General features: G+C 38.0%; 2 protein-coding genes across 2 annotated transcripts in view; both read left to right on the forward strand.

The window, feature by feature from the left end:
- Positions 1–1,086: 1,086 nt before the first annotated feature.
- LOC119694723 lies at positions 1,087–2,894 on the forward strand. Its single transcript, XM_038121756.2, has 3 exons — positions 1,087–1,263; positions 1,795–1,891; positions 2,423–2,894. Exons 1-3 carry the CDS (start codon positions 1,190–1,192, stop codon positions 2,828–2,830), a joined length of 579 nt encoding a protein of 192 aa, XP_037977684.2. The 5' UTR covers positions 1,087–1,189; the 3' UTR covers positions 2,831–2,894.
- A 1,793-nt stretch (positions 2,895–4,687) lies between these two features.
- Positions 4,688–19,287, forward strand: part of LOC105385590 (ATP-dependent translocase ABCB1) — a 51,112-nt gene continuing 36,512 nt past the window's right edge. Inside the window, exons 1-4 of the mRNA XM_048632126.1 lie at positions 4,688–4,841; positions 9,897–9,939; positions 10,315–10,511; positions 12,194–12,338. Coding sequence (XP_048488083.1) covers positions 4,819–4,841; positions 9,897–9,939; positions 10,315–10,511; positions 12,194–12,338 — 408 coding nt within the window. The 5' untranslated portion in view covers positions 4,688–4,818. The remainder of the gene's footprint in view (positions 4,842–9,896; positions 9,940–10,314; positions 10,512–12,193; positions 12,339–19,287) is intronic.

Here is a 19,287-nt window from a genome sequence, read left to right on the forward strand (position 1 = left end):
AGCTGAACGTTGTAATAAGTTATAGTCTAGTCAATAAATGACTCAAAATTAGGTGTAGAGTGCGTGAGCAGGTAACTAAGCGATTCCTTCAGAAACTCGTTCAGGGGGCTTAGGTTGTTAACATACCAAAAGTCCTGACTCCTAGGTGATGAGCGGGGGGGAGGAGGGGGGGATAAAGGTACGAATTTTTGGTTTTTAGCTTATATCTCGAAAATATTATCAATACCACTTTGTGGCTCGTTGCAAAACTACGCAAAACAGTATACCTACCCAGGGTTATTTTTATTCGTATTTGTAAAGTTGTTGGACTCTACCAAAAACCAATAATACTTACTTATAGGTACCCTTATACCTACCTTAAGTCTGTTTTTTAAGATACTAAATTGACAGATTCTGAATTTGAACGGTTCATCAATAATCGATTGTCCCCCCCAATAGAACGATTACGTCTCACTGAATCCAGTAAAACAGTATTTTACTAAAAACCTCGAGAACTCACAGATAAATTCTCACCTGTAGTGTAAGTATCCGTGTATTCAATGATTGTTTGATTATTTTATTTCCTCCGGCGGTCTCTGCTTCATTTTATGATGATACTTGGATGAAGTAACATCTATTGATATTTCCTCATGATATTTGGCCATTGAACTGTAATTAGGTACCTATATACTTACTCATAATAATAATATTATTATCAGCCTATAGCAGTCCACTGCATTTAAAAGCTGCAGTATATGGTTCAACGAAATTGATTGCTGGACTCAAACACATCCATAGCAATGAAATGTAGAGATGCACAGATCTGGTGGATAGGACCTAAATACTGTAAATGGGTGGGTCCCGGTTGCTGCTTCGGCAGCAGTCGTTAAGCCTAGTCAGAGGCCTTCGGGCGGCTTGAGAACATATATCTGACAGTCGGGTTGCCCACTTACCCGACAACTCTCTCAGCACAAGCTTGCTTGTGTTGGGGTCCACCAACCCGCACTTGGCCAGCGTGGTGGACTAGGCCTAAACCCTTCCTTCATTGGAAGGAGACCCGTGCCCCAGCAGTGGGGACGTAATGGGTCGTGCTGACTGTAAATGGGTTTAGCAGAGCAGTGTCGTGTTGACTGATGTAGATGATGGTGGAGAAGTCCTGTGATGTGTGATGCTATATTATATTTAATTTGTTGTTTTAGTTCAACGAGATATGCAACATGAAGACCCTTCTAAGGTGGCGATGGCGTTACCAATAGTCAGTAGTCAAAATGATTCAAATGAATTGTAAGTTGATATATTATAAGTACTTCTTATTTAATTTACTTACCAGGAAACATATGCGCAAGTTTATGTTTTTATTAGCTTTACTACGTACCTACCAACTTTTTCAAGAAAACAAAACGATCTAAAGTATAATTATGCACATTAGCTGGAACTAACTTTACTGTAATATAACATAATTCCTGAAATTTCGCGGAAAAGCTTTTACGAAGGTATATGTGCATATATGTGCTAATAAGCTATGATAAATTTGTTATTTAGTGCGACTACTTACCCACAGTCAAACCATATTAACATTTGGTTTTGTGGGATGTATGTAATTATCATAAGTTATTTTCTTTGAATAAAGATTTATTCTAATATATTCTATTCTTGAAGAAGCTAGTTGGTAAATAGACCAACTTTCAGCATATTTTTAAAAACACTGTCCATTTTACTTCTAATGTCAAAGTATTCTATTCTGTTTTTAAACTTGCACACAACACAAGTAGTTACCTATATAATAAAATTGTAAGTACTTAATTTATGTTGCAGAAAACATCATCTAGAAAATAGTTATATGGAAATAAACAACAGCTCGACGAGAAATATAACTTTATATGACGATGACGAGGCAAACAATACTGAAAAGGTAACAATGAAAAGGCTTATTTTCAGGCAAGTTTTTTTTAAAGATGAAAATCTCTCGTCATTCTTAGTAGGTAAAATTAATTAACTAAGTAAGTAAGTACTTTATTTATTTAGTTTCTCCCGAGTTTCCCAAAGTATTTACCTAAGTACACTCACGGGCAAAGAAAAGGTTCCACTGAGGAAAACCCCAAATTACTCCAAAACGGAAATGGCTAGCTTAATTACACCTTCTGCAACATGGAAGTACATTTAACAGAGAATCAGGATATTACCAACTAAAAACGGTTATATTTTGTTCAAATTTTAAATTCAATGTTTGAAAAAATAGGGGTCTATTGGTGTCGAAATTTTGCGGGTGGAACTTTTTCATTGCCCGTGAGTGTATATGCAAAAAAGGTACTTAAGTAACTATAATGACGAGATGTGTGACCTATTAGTCAGATTTTTGTAGTACCTGCGTATGAACGGAATTCGACTAGTAAACACCAACCTTAAAAGGGCGCTATTTATATCCCGTTTAAAACAATTGCAGATGAAACAAGAAGCCTTTTTGCAATCGGAGGTCGACAAATTTCTCATGCCACACAAACTACAACTGCTACAGATCATACACACATACATGCGGAGTCGTCTACGAAACCGACTATTGCTGCAGAAGATTAGATATTATCATTCTGAGCTTCAAAAAGCTAAACTTTTGGAAAGAGAACCATATGTGACCAGTGAGAGCTATATTTCAGAAAAGACATCGGATGTATTCAGAATGATTCCGAATAGGTTTAAACCATTTGAAGAAATAACTACAGAGAAAATTAAGGACGTCTTGCCTCGTCAAGAAAGTGGTTCTGTGAAATTGCCCGATTATATTTACGATGGACTGGAACTGATGTTGAAAAGATCGAAACAGGTTTTGGCTAAATATTTTAACGTTACATTGTAGAGGCATTTGTTATTTATTTAATTCAATTCTTTATTGTACAAATATTTGAAATAAATGTACAAAAGGAGGGCTTAATGCTAAGAGCATTTTCTACCGGCCAACCTACAGGAGGTAGCTCAGTCGGGTAAACGCCCGCTTCTCACGCCAGAGATGCGGGTTCGATCCCGGCGCTGACATGTACCAATGAGTTCTTTTAACTTAAGTACAATGTATACCATCGCTTGTACGGTGAAGGAAAACATCGTGAGGAAACCTACATATCTAGATCTAGCAAATCTAGATATGTGAACCCACCAACCCGCAGTGGACCAGCGTGGTGGGAAATGGTCCAAGCTTAGGAAGGCAGTTTAGACCTTGGGGATATGCACAAAGGTTCCAATCGAGAGAGCCAGGTGCAGGTACTTACACCCCCACAGAGAATAGAATAGAATAGAATAGAACCTACAGGAGGTAAAGGAAAACTAGTATAAAGGTGTGCAAAAAAAACCTATATCGTTGTGTTTCCTAGATAGCATAACGATTTTATTAAGTACATTATTTGAGTAAAATAATGTTTCATCTAACTACCACCTAAATATACTAACTTAATTTATCATTTAAAAATATTCATTAAAATTTATAAGTAGGTACTGATTAGATGACAGTCATGCACCCATGCTGATTGCGTAATTTATGTAAAAAAAATATATGCATACTATGACTGTAGGAAACTATTATATTTATTTATACTATAAGTACTTATTTTTTGTGCCTATTGTCATTTGTAAAAACTTAACTGTCTCTTTTATGGGCTTGTATTAAAAAACGTTGTGAAATAGTTACGAAAATACATATAAATCAAGTAAAGTTCTGACTCATTATTGAGTATTTCAACTGAATTTCTATTTATTTTTAATACCTAACTAGGTATATCAAGTAGGTATACCTGAGTATCACTATCATCACAGTTAGTACTTAAGTATACCTAATGATAAGACATGAAACTAATTCGAGATTTATCTACCTACTAGCTGTTCCCGCGAGCTTCGCTTCGCCTTAAAAAGTTTTCCCGTGGGAATTCCGGGATAAAAGTAGCCTATTTTCTTTCTCAGGGTCTAGACCATAATTATCTATACTTACCAAATTTCATTCAAATCCGTTCAGTAGTTTTGGCGTGAAAGAGTAACAGACAAACAGACACAGTTACTTTCGCATCTATAGTATTAGTTAGGATTAGGATACCTAGTACCCAATACATACCTATACCCAACACCTCGTTTCAGCTAAGATGATTCCTCTGATGTTATGGAGACGTTTTGAGTTTTACAGTTTTAGAGATATCCCATACCTAATAAAATTCTATAGATTTACCCATATTATTTATTATTGTTACTTATTCATATAAAAAGTTATTGAACGTTTCAGCTATTGAACAGTTTAGTCCCTCTCTGTCAAAAACAAATTGTTATAAATAACAGGGTTAGTATATAATCAAGTTATTGTATGACTCGTAAAAAATATACCTAGTTATAATTGAAAAAGATTTCGCAATAGTATTCGTGCGTAATTCGGAAAATTGTTATAAAGGCACAGCCTGTTCCATGACTTGCTATAGTTAGTAATAAGTCCTAATTTTATTAAAAATATAGCTTAACAAATTGTGTAAGTAACTAGTTTATTTAATAATAAAGAATAACTAAAGTAAGGCCACAATAGATAATGCGATACCTAGACCTAACCTAGACCTAACATTTTCCCCAGCTTATAAAAGTTTGAATTACCGCGAACGTCACAAGAAAATCCGAGGAAATCAACATAGAATACAACACCTTATGTCCGCGCAGTAAGGAAGCTAAACAAACGAGGATGTTTTACTATAAAAGTGTGCTTTACTCAGAATAATAATTTGTAGTAATTCAGTCGCGGCCGGCAGTCCGCGGCCGTCGCACGGACGCGTTTAAAAAGTTTCAATTAAAAAAAGAAAAATAGTGGTCTGTTCGATATTCAAAATGTTGCAAAAAGAGGAGAAAAAGTGAGTGAACTTTTTTCAGTTCGCTGTTTTGTGTTTTGTGCCAGTATCTTTCATATTGGATAAGTGTTATTCGGAGTTTTTATTTTCGTTTCATGGTTTCAGCAAAGGTTTTCAGTTATGGTGTTTTGGTGGGAAAATTAAGGAATTTTCGGATTCGTTTCTTTAGATGTCTTGCTGCTAACTAGTGCTAACATGCAACAGATATAGAAATAAATGGAATAGTTTTATTTCTATGGAAAATCACCATAGAAATAAAACTATAAAAAAATAAAGTTTTATAAAAAAATCTTTTTCAGCCTTTCTATTTAGGTACAAAGCTATTGAAAAGCTTCATTTTAACACTTTACATTAATGTTTTTACAAGATTTTATTTTTATTATCTGCTCCCATAATTTTTATTGGCACTAACGGCACTAACCCTACCTTAATGTACTTACGTAATAGCTTTAAATTGTTTCGTAATTGTTATACAAATTTTTTTATGCAACATAAACTAAGCTTATCCTGTAAAAGCTACCGCGACTATTATTAAAAGCGGTACGTTTATGAAAGTTATAATGTTATATTTCGGCTCGGATACTTATAGACCTTATAGTTTTAATAACAGTCATTTGATTTTTGAGATTGTAGGTACTTTTTCAAATCTTTATTTATTTATATAGGTAACTGCCTCTGTGGTCTAGTGGTAGAAGCTTCGCTTCATGACCCAGAGGTCCTGGGTTCGATTCCCGGGTGGGACCATCAATTTGTGTTTCTAAATTGTGGTTCTAAGTTTGGTTAGGACATAGAAGGCTGATCACCTGTTGTCCGAAACAGTAAAAAACGATCCATGCTGTCGGATGGGCATGTAAAGCAGTCGGTCCTGCGCCTAGCTCTCTCCAGTCGTGTCGGTCAATCCGTCCCATTGGGCTATGAGAATGATGGAACAGAGAGTGCTCCTGTGTACTGCGCACACACTTGGGCACTATAATCTACTCCTGCGTAGATGGCTGATCTCAATTGAGATTGGCCGCCGTAGCCGAAATTCGGCTAGGAGGACGTTATTTATTTATGAATACTATTTACGTACTTTTATGCATATTCTTCATACCTATACTTACATTAAAATTCTAGGTAAGTACTTGAGTATACAGAGTGGAATTTTATCAGTGATATGTTTCAAATTATTTCAACTGGTGGCTTTACAAATGTGACCTGCGTGGGAATTAAATACAGTAGTTTTCGTTGTCGGCAAGTGAATGAAGATAATATATTTATTTATTTAAGTATACTTTTATTACAAAAAGTTGATGTACAATCAGGTGGACTTAATAGCTAAGAGCATTCTCTACCAGGCAACCTGCAGGAGGTTTAGTTTAATTTCAAAAAAAATATTTAAGTAAGTGATAATATACCTACCTATACTACGAATCCAGTATGGCCAAGGATGACTAAGGACGACTCTCACTAACATCTTAAATCTCGATCAAAACTCGATTTAAGATACGAGCATCCATATTAATTTATCTATATTAAACACTAAATCTAAATTAATATTTTGGTACAAGGCGGCCTTAGTCCGTTAAAATATTATTATTGTTAGCTTCATACTTACGCTATTTTAAAAAACATTTAAATGCCATAAGTAGATAAAATATAGACAAACCTTTGTTTAAGTGGAAACCACTTATCCCGACGATAAAATTATATGAAATCAGAAGGTATTTAATTGAGTTTTAATAGCCAGTGAATGATGCCCCGCTAAATGCACCTTATTCCATTGAGTTAAGAACTATAAGAACACTGGGCAGTAGGTCTATAACTATATGGTTTATTAAATGTATTTTTAATCGTAATATTAGCAACATTTTGACAAAGTGCCAAGTACAAAGTACACGAATACTGATGAACCAATTTTGGTATTGTTTACGAGTTTCTACTAATACAGGGTGTTGAAAAAGCGGTAAGTACTAGTGATGTAACGAATGTGTGTTTTTGGACATTCGCGAATGCGAATGCGAATGCGAATATCTGATATCGACATTCGCGAATGCGAATGCGAATGCGAATATTCAGCTTGTGTTCAAATTTAGAGCCATTTGTATGGTTTAGTGGCAGTCTCGTACTGAACGAGGTACGTTACGTTCTAGGCACATTCCGAATCCGACTAGCCAACACTAGTCGCAGTTTTTTTGTAAAAGTAGTAACACTTTAGTTTGCTCCGTAACTGTTACGACACACTGCGACTGTGTGCGGTTTCTGAGGATGACTTACACGAAACATTTAAACGTATTTAAAATCTGATACTACAAGAGTTATTGTTAAGTAGACCTGATCCTTTCAAGAGGTGATAGAGGAAGACATTTTCAGTCGATTGAACCTATAATTCATAATCTGAAACTTTACCATTTCTAAGATATTTAATTGTTTTTTACATTATCAGCTTATAAGCTTTTATATAACATAGGTATTTCAATATCAAGTCGATTTACGTATCACTAAGATATTATGGCCAAAACAACCAGAAAACGCGGAGAAAACTCAATAGGGGTTTCCATACTAAAGTCAACAGGACTGAAAGCAATCACACTTTTTACCTTTAAATTGGGCTAATCTTGTTAGTTTTCTTGTTAAATTTTGTCCGTCTGTGCTGGTTGTTTTGGCCATATCTTGGTGATACCTAAATCGATTTGATATTGAAATATCTTATTTGAAAGCTTATAAGTTGATAATTTTTTTAATTTGCACAAGAAAATGTCACATGATATTCTTTTTTTAATTTATCTTATATTTTTTTACGTTTTGAATATATTTTAAAATTAATTATTTTGAGGTATTGTGTATAATTTAAGTCAAATAATGCACATTTGATTATTTTTAATTAGTTTAAAAAGGTGTCACTTATGCAAAACAACAAAAAAAGTTTTTGTTGTTTTGCATAAGTGACAGTTTATTTATTTTCGGTTTTAAGCATACCATTTTGTCAATTAAAAAAAACTTAAATATTAAATATCTTAGAAATGGTTAAGTTTCGGATTATGCATTATAGGGTTCAATCGACTGGAAATGTTCAGGTCACCTCCTGAAAGGATCAGGTCTACTTGCAAATAATCCTGTACACTGTCAAAATACCCTTTTTGTTTGTTTAAAGAGTTTATGTCTTATGAAACTATTAACATCTAAAGTTTCATTTCCCAAAGTAAATAAATAATACCAAATGATAAAGTAAGACTGGAAATGTGATTTAGAGGGTAACTAGAAATAAAAAAGTTATATACCAATGGATTTAGATTTTGTTAACCTACCATTATCTTCAAATAGTTTTTGTTAATAAGTACTGATATTCGCAAAACATTCGCACAAAATCTTGCGAATGCGAATGCGAATATCCAATAACATGCGAATATTCGCGAATGCGAATGCGAATGCGAATATTCGTTACATCACTAGTAAGTAGTTAGTATAGTACCTACCTAAGCCGAAAGCAAGTACCAGAGAGTATCTTTCTAAACCACTTTTGTTCTACTTATTTTTTTCTCTAAGTCGAGCGATGTGTGTATGTGAGTGATCGCGACGGAAAACTTTAGTCACGTCTTGGCGCGTCTTGCGCCCCGTGCTAGGCATTCTGGATGCGCTAAAATAGAATTCAGTCAACCCCGAGGTTCACAGGGTTGTTATTTACAAGGCATCACCGTAGCAACAGTGGCCTTGATAGTACACAACTATACACACACCCTGATATCGATTCTACGTTTCTACGCGACAGCCTTAGAATACCTTTTGTAGGTCATGTAAAGTTATGAAACATTACAATTGATACAATTAAATAGGTATGACTTTATTGAAAAACACACATCATAAAATACTCACAAAGTATGAGAAAAACAATAGGCGGCTTTATCGCAAAAAGCGATATCTTTCAGGGAACTTTTATAGTTTCATCGCCAACTGCTTTACAGTTACAATATTAAAATACCATTAATTACAAGTTGTTCGATAGTTAGTCTTTATAATTAACACACATTACTTTGGTAAAATTCACAGGTTGTTCGATAGTTTTTAATAACCTGACCTACTTAAACCCACGTTAAAAAAACCCGGACATTCAACAATAAGTCGCATAACTTTTAAATGGCTAAGGGCTGATTTTTCAATGGTCAGATAAAAGTTATCTAAGGAACAATTCTGATGCTATCACATCTGAATGTTTGTATTAGGCTTCCCGCACACGGGCCACCGGCCACAAACCACAAAACGCCGCCACTGGTATATTTCCTGTAATTTTCGTAAATTTTATATGGACTCGCCGCACACGGTTGACGCCGGTGGCGGCCACACGCTTCAAATCGTTCCCATACAAAAGCTTTTTGTGGCGGCGTTTGTGGCTGTGGCCGGTGACCCGTGTGCGGCGACACTTAGACAGTGACAGTAACAAATTTATTCTTCAGATAATATTTATCTGACTATTGAAAAATCAGCCCTAATAGATATATGTACCTACCTAGGTACCCTGTCGACTGTGTCGACCTGTAAAGGTACATTTTCATTAATACACTCACTTGTAATGATAAAATTTCATTGACATTATGGAACGTCAATGGCAGGTATAGTGCCACAAAGTTATCTGTTCCGGTGACAGCCCAAATAAATCTCTAATATTTCTTAATCCTATAAGATTTTAAGTTTGCTCGTAATGTTTTAAAATATACAATTCATTAGTAAGTAATGAGATATGGATCAATTTAGTTCGATGTCACCGGAACAGATAAGTTTGTGGCACTATAGAACTTTTTCATTGCATGTCAGTGTATAATTTCAGTTAAGAGGCAGATCTTATTTCACGAATTTCCAAAAGCTGTGCAAGTTTTTTTTTTAGAATTTCCCCTTTTTAGGGCGTCTTGCACAACAAAGTTAAATAAAATTAAATACCTAGTTTGTCTCTTGCTCTGACAGTATAATGTCAGAGCAAGAGGTCATAGATTTAATTTTATTTAACTTTGTTGTGCAAGACGCCCTAAGTCACCCTTTTGGCTTACACCACTTCTTCTTATAAAAGATGTTTTAATTTTATTTCAGTAAGAAGCCACAAGAGGAGCCGAATTTATCATACTACCAAATTGTAAGTTACCAATACCTAATTTAATATTATTAATACTTTTGAATTATTATCATTACTTAACAAGAGATTTTATATTCACACAGTTTACAGTAGGTACCTACTCTTGAACTTGTACCTACTACCGAAATTGAAAATAAATGCTCACTAATTTGTCGAGACGTTTCTTTTGCACTGACTCTCTATGTTGATATATTATTGTTTATCAAAGGCACTGCCCATCATAAATTACATGACCAAGCCATTTAAATTAAGAACCCATCTTTTCTTTCCGACCAGGAGCCCTATCCCGAAATCAAAACAAACGTGCAGCAATATTGTAAATTCAAATTAAGAATACCTAACACCTATATTTTTATCTTTTTTCTTTCCAACCAGTTCCGCTACGCGAAATGGTACGAACTCCTCGCAACATACTGCGGTCTCGCTCTGGGCTTCCTCAGCGCTATCGGGGTGTGTTTCAACCTGCTTCTCTATGGGGAGCTGAGCACTTCGTTTGTGGAGCGAACTGGCTACCAAGAGGACACGTCTAGCTACAAACCTCTTTTGACGTTCTTTGGGGGCGGGAGGATTCTGTGAGTACTTAACTACCTTTTTTAGCTTTTCTGTGATAAGTACAGATTATGTACTTACTCTGAGTTGCATAAAAGAACTTTAGTGCTAATTTCTCCATTTTCGGTTAGAGCATAACCAGGGAGTAGTGATTAACTTTTGACACATCTGTCATGAATTTTATATGGAGATGACGTTAAATTTATAAATCAATCCCTGTCGGTTAGATAATCTACAATGGAGAAATTGGCACTAAAGCTAACAGTGCGATAAACTTATGTGTTCCGGTGAGGGCGAACTAAATTGATCCATATCTCATTATTAACTAATGAATTATGTATTGATATAGCTTAGGCGGGTTTATAAAAACCGCAAGAGCGAATTACCACTACAGGCAAACGTAAAATCTTATTGAATGAAGAAATATTCGACATTTACGTGAGCTCCCACCGGAACAGATAAGTTTGTGGCACTGTATGTTGACCTTAAATTTAATTTAATGTATTGCTGCGTTGGTTTGCAGTATACGGATAGAAAGAGACAGACATACATTTTATGGCGAGTTTCTGCAATTCGGGGATAGAGTAGATACAGTTCACGAAAGGAGCCTCCCCGAGGGCGCGTACTACGCTACGTTAGCAATTTAGCCTCCACTCAACAACTTTAGATTACCAAGATGACTGTGTATTACTGGATAATAATATAATTCTTATCAAATGTTGTTAGCACAGATTTTCACATTATTTGCCTATCTTCAAAGATAAACGTGTTTCCCTAAGCCATTTGAATTAGTGTTTGAAAGCAATCTTTTGCGTCATCATCATAATAAAAATCGCTTTGTATACTTAGTTACGGCGGTGTGGTTAAAGTTACTGCCCTAGGATTAGCTAGATTTCTGTCTATAATCTTAATCTTAATCGCCAATGTAAAGATACGTAAGTATTTTATTGACCACCATTTTACCTCTATAATAATATACATAACTAAATACATCCAGCCTGCCCCATGGGCAGATAGATATTCATAATTTATGCAAGAATTGCAACCACTATTTATGCACATCTATATTGTGTGAACCCACCAGCCCTAGCTCAGGAAGGCAGTTCATACCTAAAGGTTCTTAGGGAATATGCACAAAGTTTCAATTCGTGAAGGCACTAACAGCCTGCAGACAATAGGATAGAAACATCTGTTTTTTACAATTCAGTCCAAACAACTTGAAAGTTTCTGTAGTTATCTGCGATTGCACATTGTCAAACATTCATTATTTCAAAGATTGAAAGTAAAATTGGTTAGTTTGACAAAGCACAAAAGTGTAAACTACCGTAGGACTTTTAGGCCCTATTTCACAGTGTCTGGTTAGTGGCTACCTGTGAGATAAAATACATGCTGTCACTGTCAAAAAAATAATAACAGAGAGTGACAGCATGTATTTTACCTTACAGGTAGCCACTAACCAGAGATTGTGAAACAGGGCCTATTGCCAATATCTCCATAGTCGGTTACCTAACCGACCAGGGATTGGTTATCAATTATAAGTCATCTCCATACAAAATTCATCACAGATGTGTCAAAAGTCAACCACTAATACCTGGTTATGCTCTAACCGACTATGGAGATTTTGGCACTTAAACTATTTTGACCGAAAACCTGTACCACCAACCACCGCACAACACACCACTACAACTTCTTCACTCTGTCGCAGGTCCAACGCTTCTCACGCAGCGAACATGGACGCGCTGATGGAAGACGGGGCGGCGATGGGCATCGGCATGACGGTGGCCGTCGTGCTGTCCACCATACTGTGCTACCTGTCTGTGAAGCTGATCAACTGGAGCGCTTTTAGACAGGTGAGGGGGAGAGAGAAAATATGGCCTATGACTTTCTAAAAACACTAAAACAATCCTAATTAATATTATAAATGCGAAAGTAACTGTGTCTGTCTGTCTGTCTGTTACTCTTTCACGCCAAAACTACTGAACGGATTTTAATGAAATTTGTTATACAGATGGTCTAGACCCTGAGAAAGAACATAGGCTACTTTTTATCCCGGAATTCCCACGGGAAATCTTTTTAAGGCGAAGTGAAGCTCGCGGGAACAGCTAGTTTTATTATAAAAGTTGTTGATAAACGTTTGGGGTAGATTTTTTGAGTTGTAGAACGCTTTCAGGCGATAAGTCCGCCTTTGTTTACTTAGGTGGAATTTCACCAAACGATAAACGTATTTAGTAGCCTGTCAAACGTCTGTCAGTTGATACAAAATGTATTTAAAATTTGATTTAAATACAATTTTAAATACGTTTAGCGTTTATAGCGTTATACCTACGTAATAGTAAAAGTGATCCTTACTGGTTAATCTTAAATTTAGGGTGGCTGTTACGAACTTCTATTTAAATACTACATAAATTCATTTAGCTAATTTCGTTTAAGAGTAGAGTATAGCACTTGCTCGTCCATACAAAAAGAGAAAACGTTTTACTACCCCTAAATATTATCCAATCTCCATGATTTTTTAATATGTTATTGACACAAGGAATAACTAGGTTTATAGGTTTTCCTTTTTTCAAAATTTTCTATAGATTCAAACTTATAGGCACCTCAAATAAAGTTTTTTTTTGTGATTGCGACTTTGTTGAATTAAGCCGTTTGTGGATCAATAACAACGTATTTTTTAAAAAAAAGCGAATCCTATAAACCTAGAATATATTAAGCTGAAGCGATTGACACTAAAATCAAAGAGATTGGTTGATATTTAGTTAGTGTAAAACGTTTTCTCCCAAAACCAGAATTTCATCAAGAAAAGTACCTATTGTCAGTCCCGAGCTGCAGTGCTCTCTATCGCACGATTGAGGGTCGGGGGGGGAAGCAAAGCACACGTACGATAGGGATGTCCATAGTGAAGTCGATAGTAGAGATGGGATCCCGCCTGCGTTATCGATATCTATAGATATACAGGATGTCCCATGTTAAATTGCACATCCGAATCATAGTGACACAACTCGTCATTCTAAACATCTTTTGTTTTAAGACTTTTGATTGTTTGCGAATTTTATTTTTGCTAATTCATATAAACTTTGTTGGCTATGAGATTTTTTACTATAGACATAGACAGTAGATTTTTTTACACGAATTTACAAAAGTCGTAAAACAAAAGTTGTTTAGAATAACAAATTAAGTCACTATAATTTGGATGTGCACTTTAATTTGGGACACCCTGTATATAAAAAGATGTGAATAGGAAAAGTTTAAAGTACTGGTAGGTTTTCAAGCAAAAAAATTACTAGTGACTATATTATATTTAATCCTCACTCAACATGGATTAGGTTACTTAGGAAATTTTATTTACTTACATCTAAACTAACATAGTTACTTACATAAAAATATAATACTTACTTACTTACTATAAATTGACTTGAGGCCACAAAAGCGAATAATAAAATGTATTCTATGATATAATTACTTAGGTAAGTATACTAAGACATCATCAGCCAATAATCATCCACTGCTGGACATAGGCCTCTCCCAAGGAGCGCCACAACACTCGGTCCTCGGCCTTCCTCATCCAACCACTACCCGCCACCCGCCTAAGGTCGTCAGTCCAGCGGGCAGGAGGGCGTCCCACGCTGCGTTTGCCTGTTCGTGGTCTCCACTCGAGAACTCGTCTACCCCAACGGTTATCGGTTCTTCGGCAGATATGACCAGCCCACTGCCACTTCAGCTTGCATATTTTGACAGCTATGTCGGTAACCTTAGTCCTCTGACGGATAACCTCATTTCTGATACGATCCATCAGAGAAACCCCAAGCATAGCTCTCTCCATAGCACGCTGAGCGACTTTAAATCGGTGGACCAGTCCTACCGTCAGTGTCCACGTCTCTGCACCATACGTCATCACTGGCAGGACGCACTGGTTGAAGACTTTTGTCTTCAGGCTCTGAGGAATGGCCGAGAAGAATATGTGACGAAGTTTCCCGAATGCAGTCCAACCCAGTTGGATGCGCCTTGCAGCCTCCTTGTCGAAGTTGCTTCTGCCTAGCCGAATAGTCTGCCCGGTAGACATATTCTTGCACAACTTCGATTGTTGCCTCACCAACGGTGACCGGCTCCGTTTTGATGTGAGCCAATGCTCGTCTTGTCCAAGTTCATACCGAGGCCTACACGTCGGGAAGCAGCATTTAGGCCACTTAGCATCCAGCTGAGTTCCTGCAGAGATTCTGCCATAATAACGATGTCGTCCGCGAAGCGGAGGTGTGACATGTACTCGCTATTTATACATATGCCATGTCCTTTCCAGTCCAACGTCTTAAAGACATCTTCCAATGCATTGGTGAACAGTTTCGGAGATATCACATCCCCCTGTCTCACTCCACGTTGCAGTTGGATAGGTCTTGTCTTGTGGTCCTGTACTTGGACAGTCATAGTAGCGGCATTGTACAGACATCTCAACACCTCGATATAGCGCCAATCGATTTGGCATCTCTGCAAGGATTCCAAAACTGCCCAGGTCTCGATGGAGTCGAAGGCTATTTCATAGTCCACAAAGGCTAGACACAGAGGCTGATTAAACTCTTCGGTCTTCTGTATAATCTGCCTTACTGTGTGGATGTGGTCTATTGTACTAAAGCCTTTTCGAAACCCAGCGTGCTCTGTGGGCTGAAACTCGTCTAACTTTTGGGCAAGACGGTTCGTGATAACCCTTGAGAACAGCTTGTATTAAAAGCGAGATCGGTCTATAGTTCTTCAGAAAGGTTTTGTCACCCTTCTTAAAGAACAATACCACGACGCTCTCAGACCATGCCTCCGGTGTAATGCCATTGTGAAGAACCGAATTGAAGAGCGTCTGGAGCTGTTCGAGGATTGCAATACCTCCAGCTTTCAGAAGCTCTGTAGTAATTCCGTCTTCACCCGGAGCCTTGTTGTTTTTAAGCTGCTCAAGGGCTATCCTAATCTCGCCTATGTCGACGTCAGGGATGTCGTCAGTATAGTGGCGTATTAGTGGCGCTCTGGAATCGGTGAGCTGAGCCACAGACTTCTGCGCGTGTGAAGCATAAAGTTGTCCGTAAAAACCTTCGATTTCGGCAAGAAGCTCCGGCTTAGAGGCAACGATATTACCATCTGCAGACCTCAACTTCGTCAAATGGCCTCTCCCAAGTTGCTGAACGAAGACTTTTGACCCCCGATTTTGCTCAATTGCTGCTTCTATGGCGCGTGTGTTGGAGCGACGGAGATCTCTTCGTATCAGCTTCTTTATACGCTTGTTGAGTACCCGGGTGATTCTCAAAAAATGGCTCAAAAAGCATAATTTCTTTGGCGCATTTTTTTTTTCATGTTGTTTGAATATTATACCCCACATATTGTAGAGGCTTTAGACCTCTTTAGTTATCTCTTATTGGCCCTGAAATCTATCGAGCCGATTCAAAGTTACAGCGATTTGAAACAATTTTGGGCCAATGAAATTAGATTGGCACCAATGAAATTAGAAAACACACCAAAGAAATTATAAAAGGTCCCAAAGAAGTTAGTTTTGAGAACAAAGAAATTAGAAATTGTTTTAAAGAAATTAGTTTTATACGTAGATTGCAAATAATACATAACAAAACTAAAAATCACGCATATCTTTATTTGTTTTTAACATAATTACCTGATCACGTAAGGGTGCAAGGGTTCTAAACATCCGAATGAACCAATTGCTAACCTCACCTGCCCGTGGTGCACTCTGCTAAATAACAGACGAGGCTCTGGCGACCGGATGATGGCAGTATAACCATCCAAGAACAGCTACTCTATATCCCATAGGCCGGCGATGGGTAGCAGCGTCACCGGTATAAAAAAAAGTGTAAAGAGGACGAGGACACGATGTCCGTGGAGTCCGGCCATATGTTCTACCATCAGGAGGGCGACCAACTGTCCCGAGGTGGCGTAGGATTCCTCGTCAACAAGACCCTTGTCAACAACGTAGTGGAGATCAGCAGTGTGTCAAATCGGGTAGCGTACCTAGTACTTAAACTAACCGAGAGGTATTCCTTGAAGGTCGTACAGGTATATGCACCAACCTCGGCACACTCTGACACAGAAGTCGAAGCAGTATACGAGGATATCTCTAGGGCATCACGTGTACTGCTAGGACCCAATACACCGTTGTGATGGGGGACTTCAACGCCAAAGTGGGAGTACAAGAATGCGACGAATCGAGGGTAGGACATCATGGCTTTGGTAGCAGAAACCAGAGAGGGCAAATTCTTGTAGACTTCCTCGAAAGGGAGGGGCTTTCTTTCTGATGAATTCTTTCTTTGAGAATCGGCCCCAGAGGAAGTCGACATGGGCAAGCCCCGATGGTAGGACGAAAAACGAAAAAGACTTCATTATGACTGACAAGCTGCACATTTTCAGATATGTCCCAGTGATCAATAGGTTTAAAACTGGGAGTGATCACCTACTTCTCCGAGGCACTCTGAATATCAACTTCAAGCTGGAGAGGAGATGTCTGGTGAAGTCGACCCTTCGTCCCACACTGCACCAAATTGGAGCTGTCAACACCAGCTTCTAGAGAGGACTACAGTTCTTCAGAAGGGTGACCAAACCCTTCTGAAGAACTATAGACCGATCTCGCTTTTAAGCCATGTATACAAACTGTTCTCAAGGGTTATCACGAATGGTCTTGCCCAAAAGTTAGACGAGTTTCAGCACCCGGAGCAGGCTGGGTTTCAAAAAGGCTTTAGTACAATCGACCACATCCACACAGTAAGGTAGATTATACAGAAGACCGAAGAGTATAATCAGCCTCTGTATCTAGCCTTTGTGGACTATGAAAAAACCTTCGACTACATCGAAACCTAAGCAGTTTTGGAATCCTTGCAGAGATGCCAAATCGACTGGCGCTATATCGAGGTGTTGAGGTGTCTGTACAATGCCGCTACTATGACTGTCCAAGTACAGGACCACAAGATAAGACCTATCCAACTGAAACGTGGAGTGAGACAGAGGGATGTGATATCTCCGAAACTGTTCACCAATTCACTGGATGTCTTTAAGACGTTGGACTGGAAAGGACATGACATATGTATAAATGGCGAGTACATGTCACACCTCCGCTTCGCGGACGACATCGTTATTATGGCAAAATCTCTCCAGGAACTTAGCTGGATGCTAAGTGGCCTAAATGCTGCTTCCCGACGTGTAGGCCTCGGTATGAACTAGGACAAGACGAAAGTCATGTACAATGCTCACATGAAACCGGAGCCGGTCGTCGTTGGTGAGGCAACACTCAAAGTTGTGCATGAATACGTCTACCTCGGGCAGACTATTCGGCTAGGCAGAAGCAACTTGGACAAGGAGGCTGCAAGGCGCATCCAACTGGGTTGGGCTGCATTCGGGAAATTTCGTCACATATTCTCCTCGTCCATTCCTCAGAGCCCGAAGACAAAAGTCTTCAACCAGTGCGTCCTGCTAGTGATGACGTATGGTGCTGAGACGTGGACACTGACGGTAGGACTGGTCCACCGATTTAAAGTCGCTCAGCGTGCTATGGCTCTCCATAGAAACCCCAAGCATAACTCTCTAGTTATGCTTGGGGTTTCTCTGATGGATCGTATCAGAAATGAGGTTATCCGTCAGAGGACTAAGATTACCAACATAGCTGTCAAAATATGCAACCAGAAGTGGCAGTGGGCTGGTCAAATCTGCCGAAGAACCGATAACCGTTGGGGTAGACGAGTTCTCGAGTGGAGACCACAAACAGGCAACCGCAGCATGGGACGCCCTCCTGCCCGCTGAACTGACGACCTTAGGCGGGTAGCCGGTAGTAGTTGGATGAGGAAGGCCGAGAACCGAGTGTTGTGGCGCTTATTGGGAGAGGCCTATGTCCAGTGGATGATTATTGGCTGATGATGATGATGAGAGAATTAACCATAATAGACATTGAATGCATAAAGTTAGCGTTATTAATGGTGTTTCATACTCAATACTAATTTCTTTGTATCAAAACTAATTTCGTTGGCGCAGAATGCCAAAGAAATCCAAAGAAATTATTGCCAACGAAATTAGAAATCATCACTTAAAATTTATTTTTACAGAAAGCTGATGTACAATTGGAACCTCTTATTGACACGTGCATACTGTTTGAATAGACATACGTGGACAAAAATATGTATGCAACAAAAACAAATAATAGCATGAAAGTAACAATCGAAGAAATTAGGCACTTACCTGACCAAAACCCGTTATGACGCAAAAAAAAAAAATTTTCGTCATACTCCGTAAACTTACGCTCCTCTGCTCCTGGTCGAAGATAGTGGGGGACTGAAGGGTGAGGGACGCATGGTGATTATGTCCGGTGATCGTTTAAACGCAGAGTAGGAAGACGGTATCGTTACGCCAAAGAAGTTAGTTTTTTTTCTCGGACAAAATTGAATGCGTTATATTTTTGAAAACTAAACCTAAGAGTGAATAGAAACCTAATTTACAATTACCATGAGTATCTGTTATAATGATAACTTATAAATCATAAGCTTATTTTACTTTTAAAAGTGAGTTTTTCTTGACCAAAAAATAAAATCAAGTGAAGGACGCGCCAAAGAACTTATGATATTGAGTTTTAAAAAATCATTGTCGCTTTCTTTATAAATTTATGCATTACATTACTAATGTATAAAAACGGTCACAAGATACATTATTTAAAAAAAAATACATCCTGGTATAAAACTATCAATTTCATGTATTTTATGGCTTGGACATACCTAAATCGCGTCATTTGAGAATCACCCACCCGTAGTTCTGACGAAGTGTCACCTGCCGACGGAA

The sequence above is a fragment of the Plutella xylostella genome, chromosome 30 (assembly GCF_932276165.1).
Source record: "Plutella xylostella chromosome 30, ilPluXylo3.1, whole genome shotgun sequence".
In the NCBI taxonomy this organism is placed as follows: domain Eukaryota; kingdom Metazoa; phylum Arthropoda; class Insecta; order Lepidoptera; family Plutellidae; genus Plutella; species Plutella xylostella.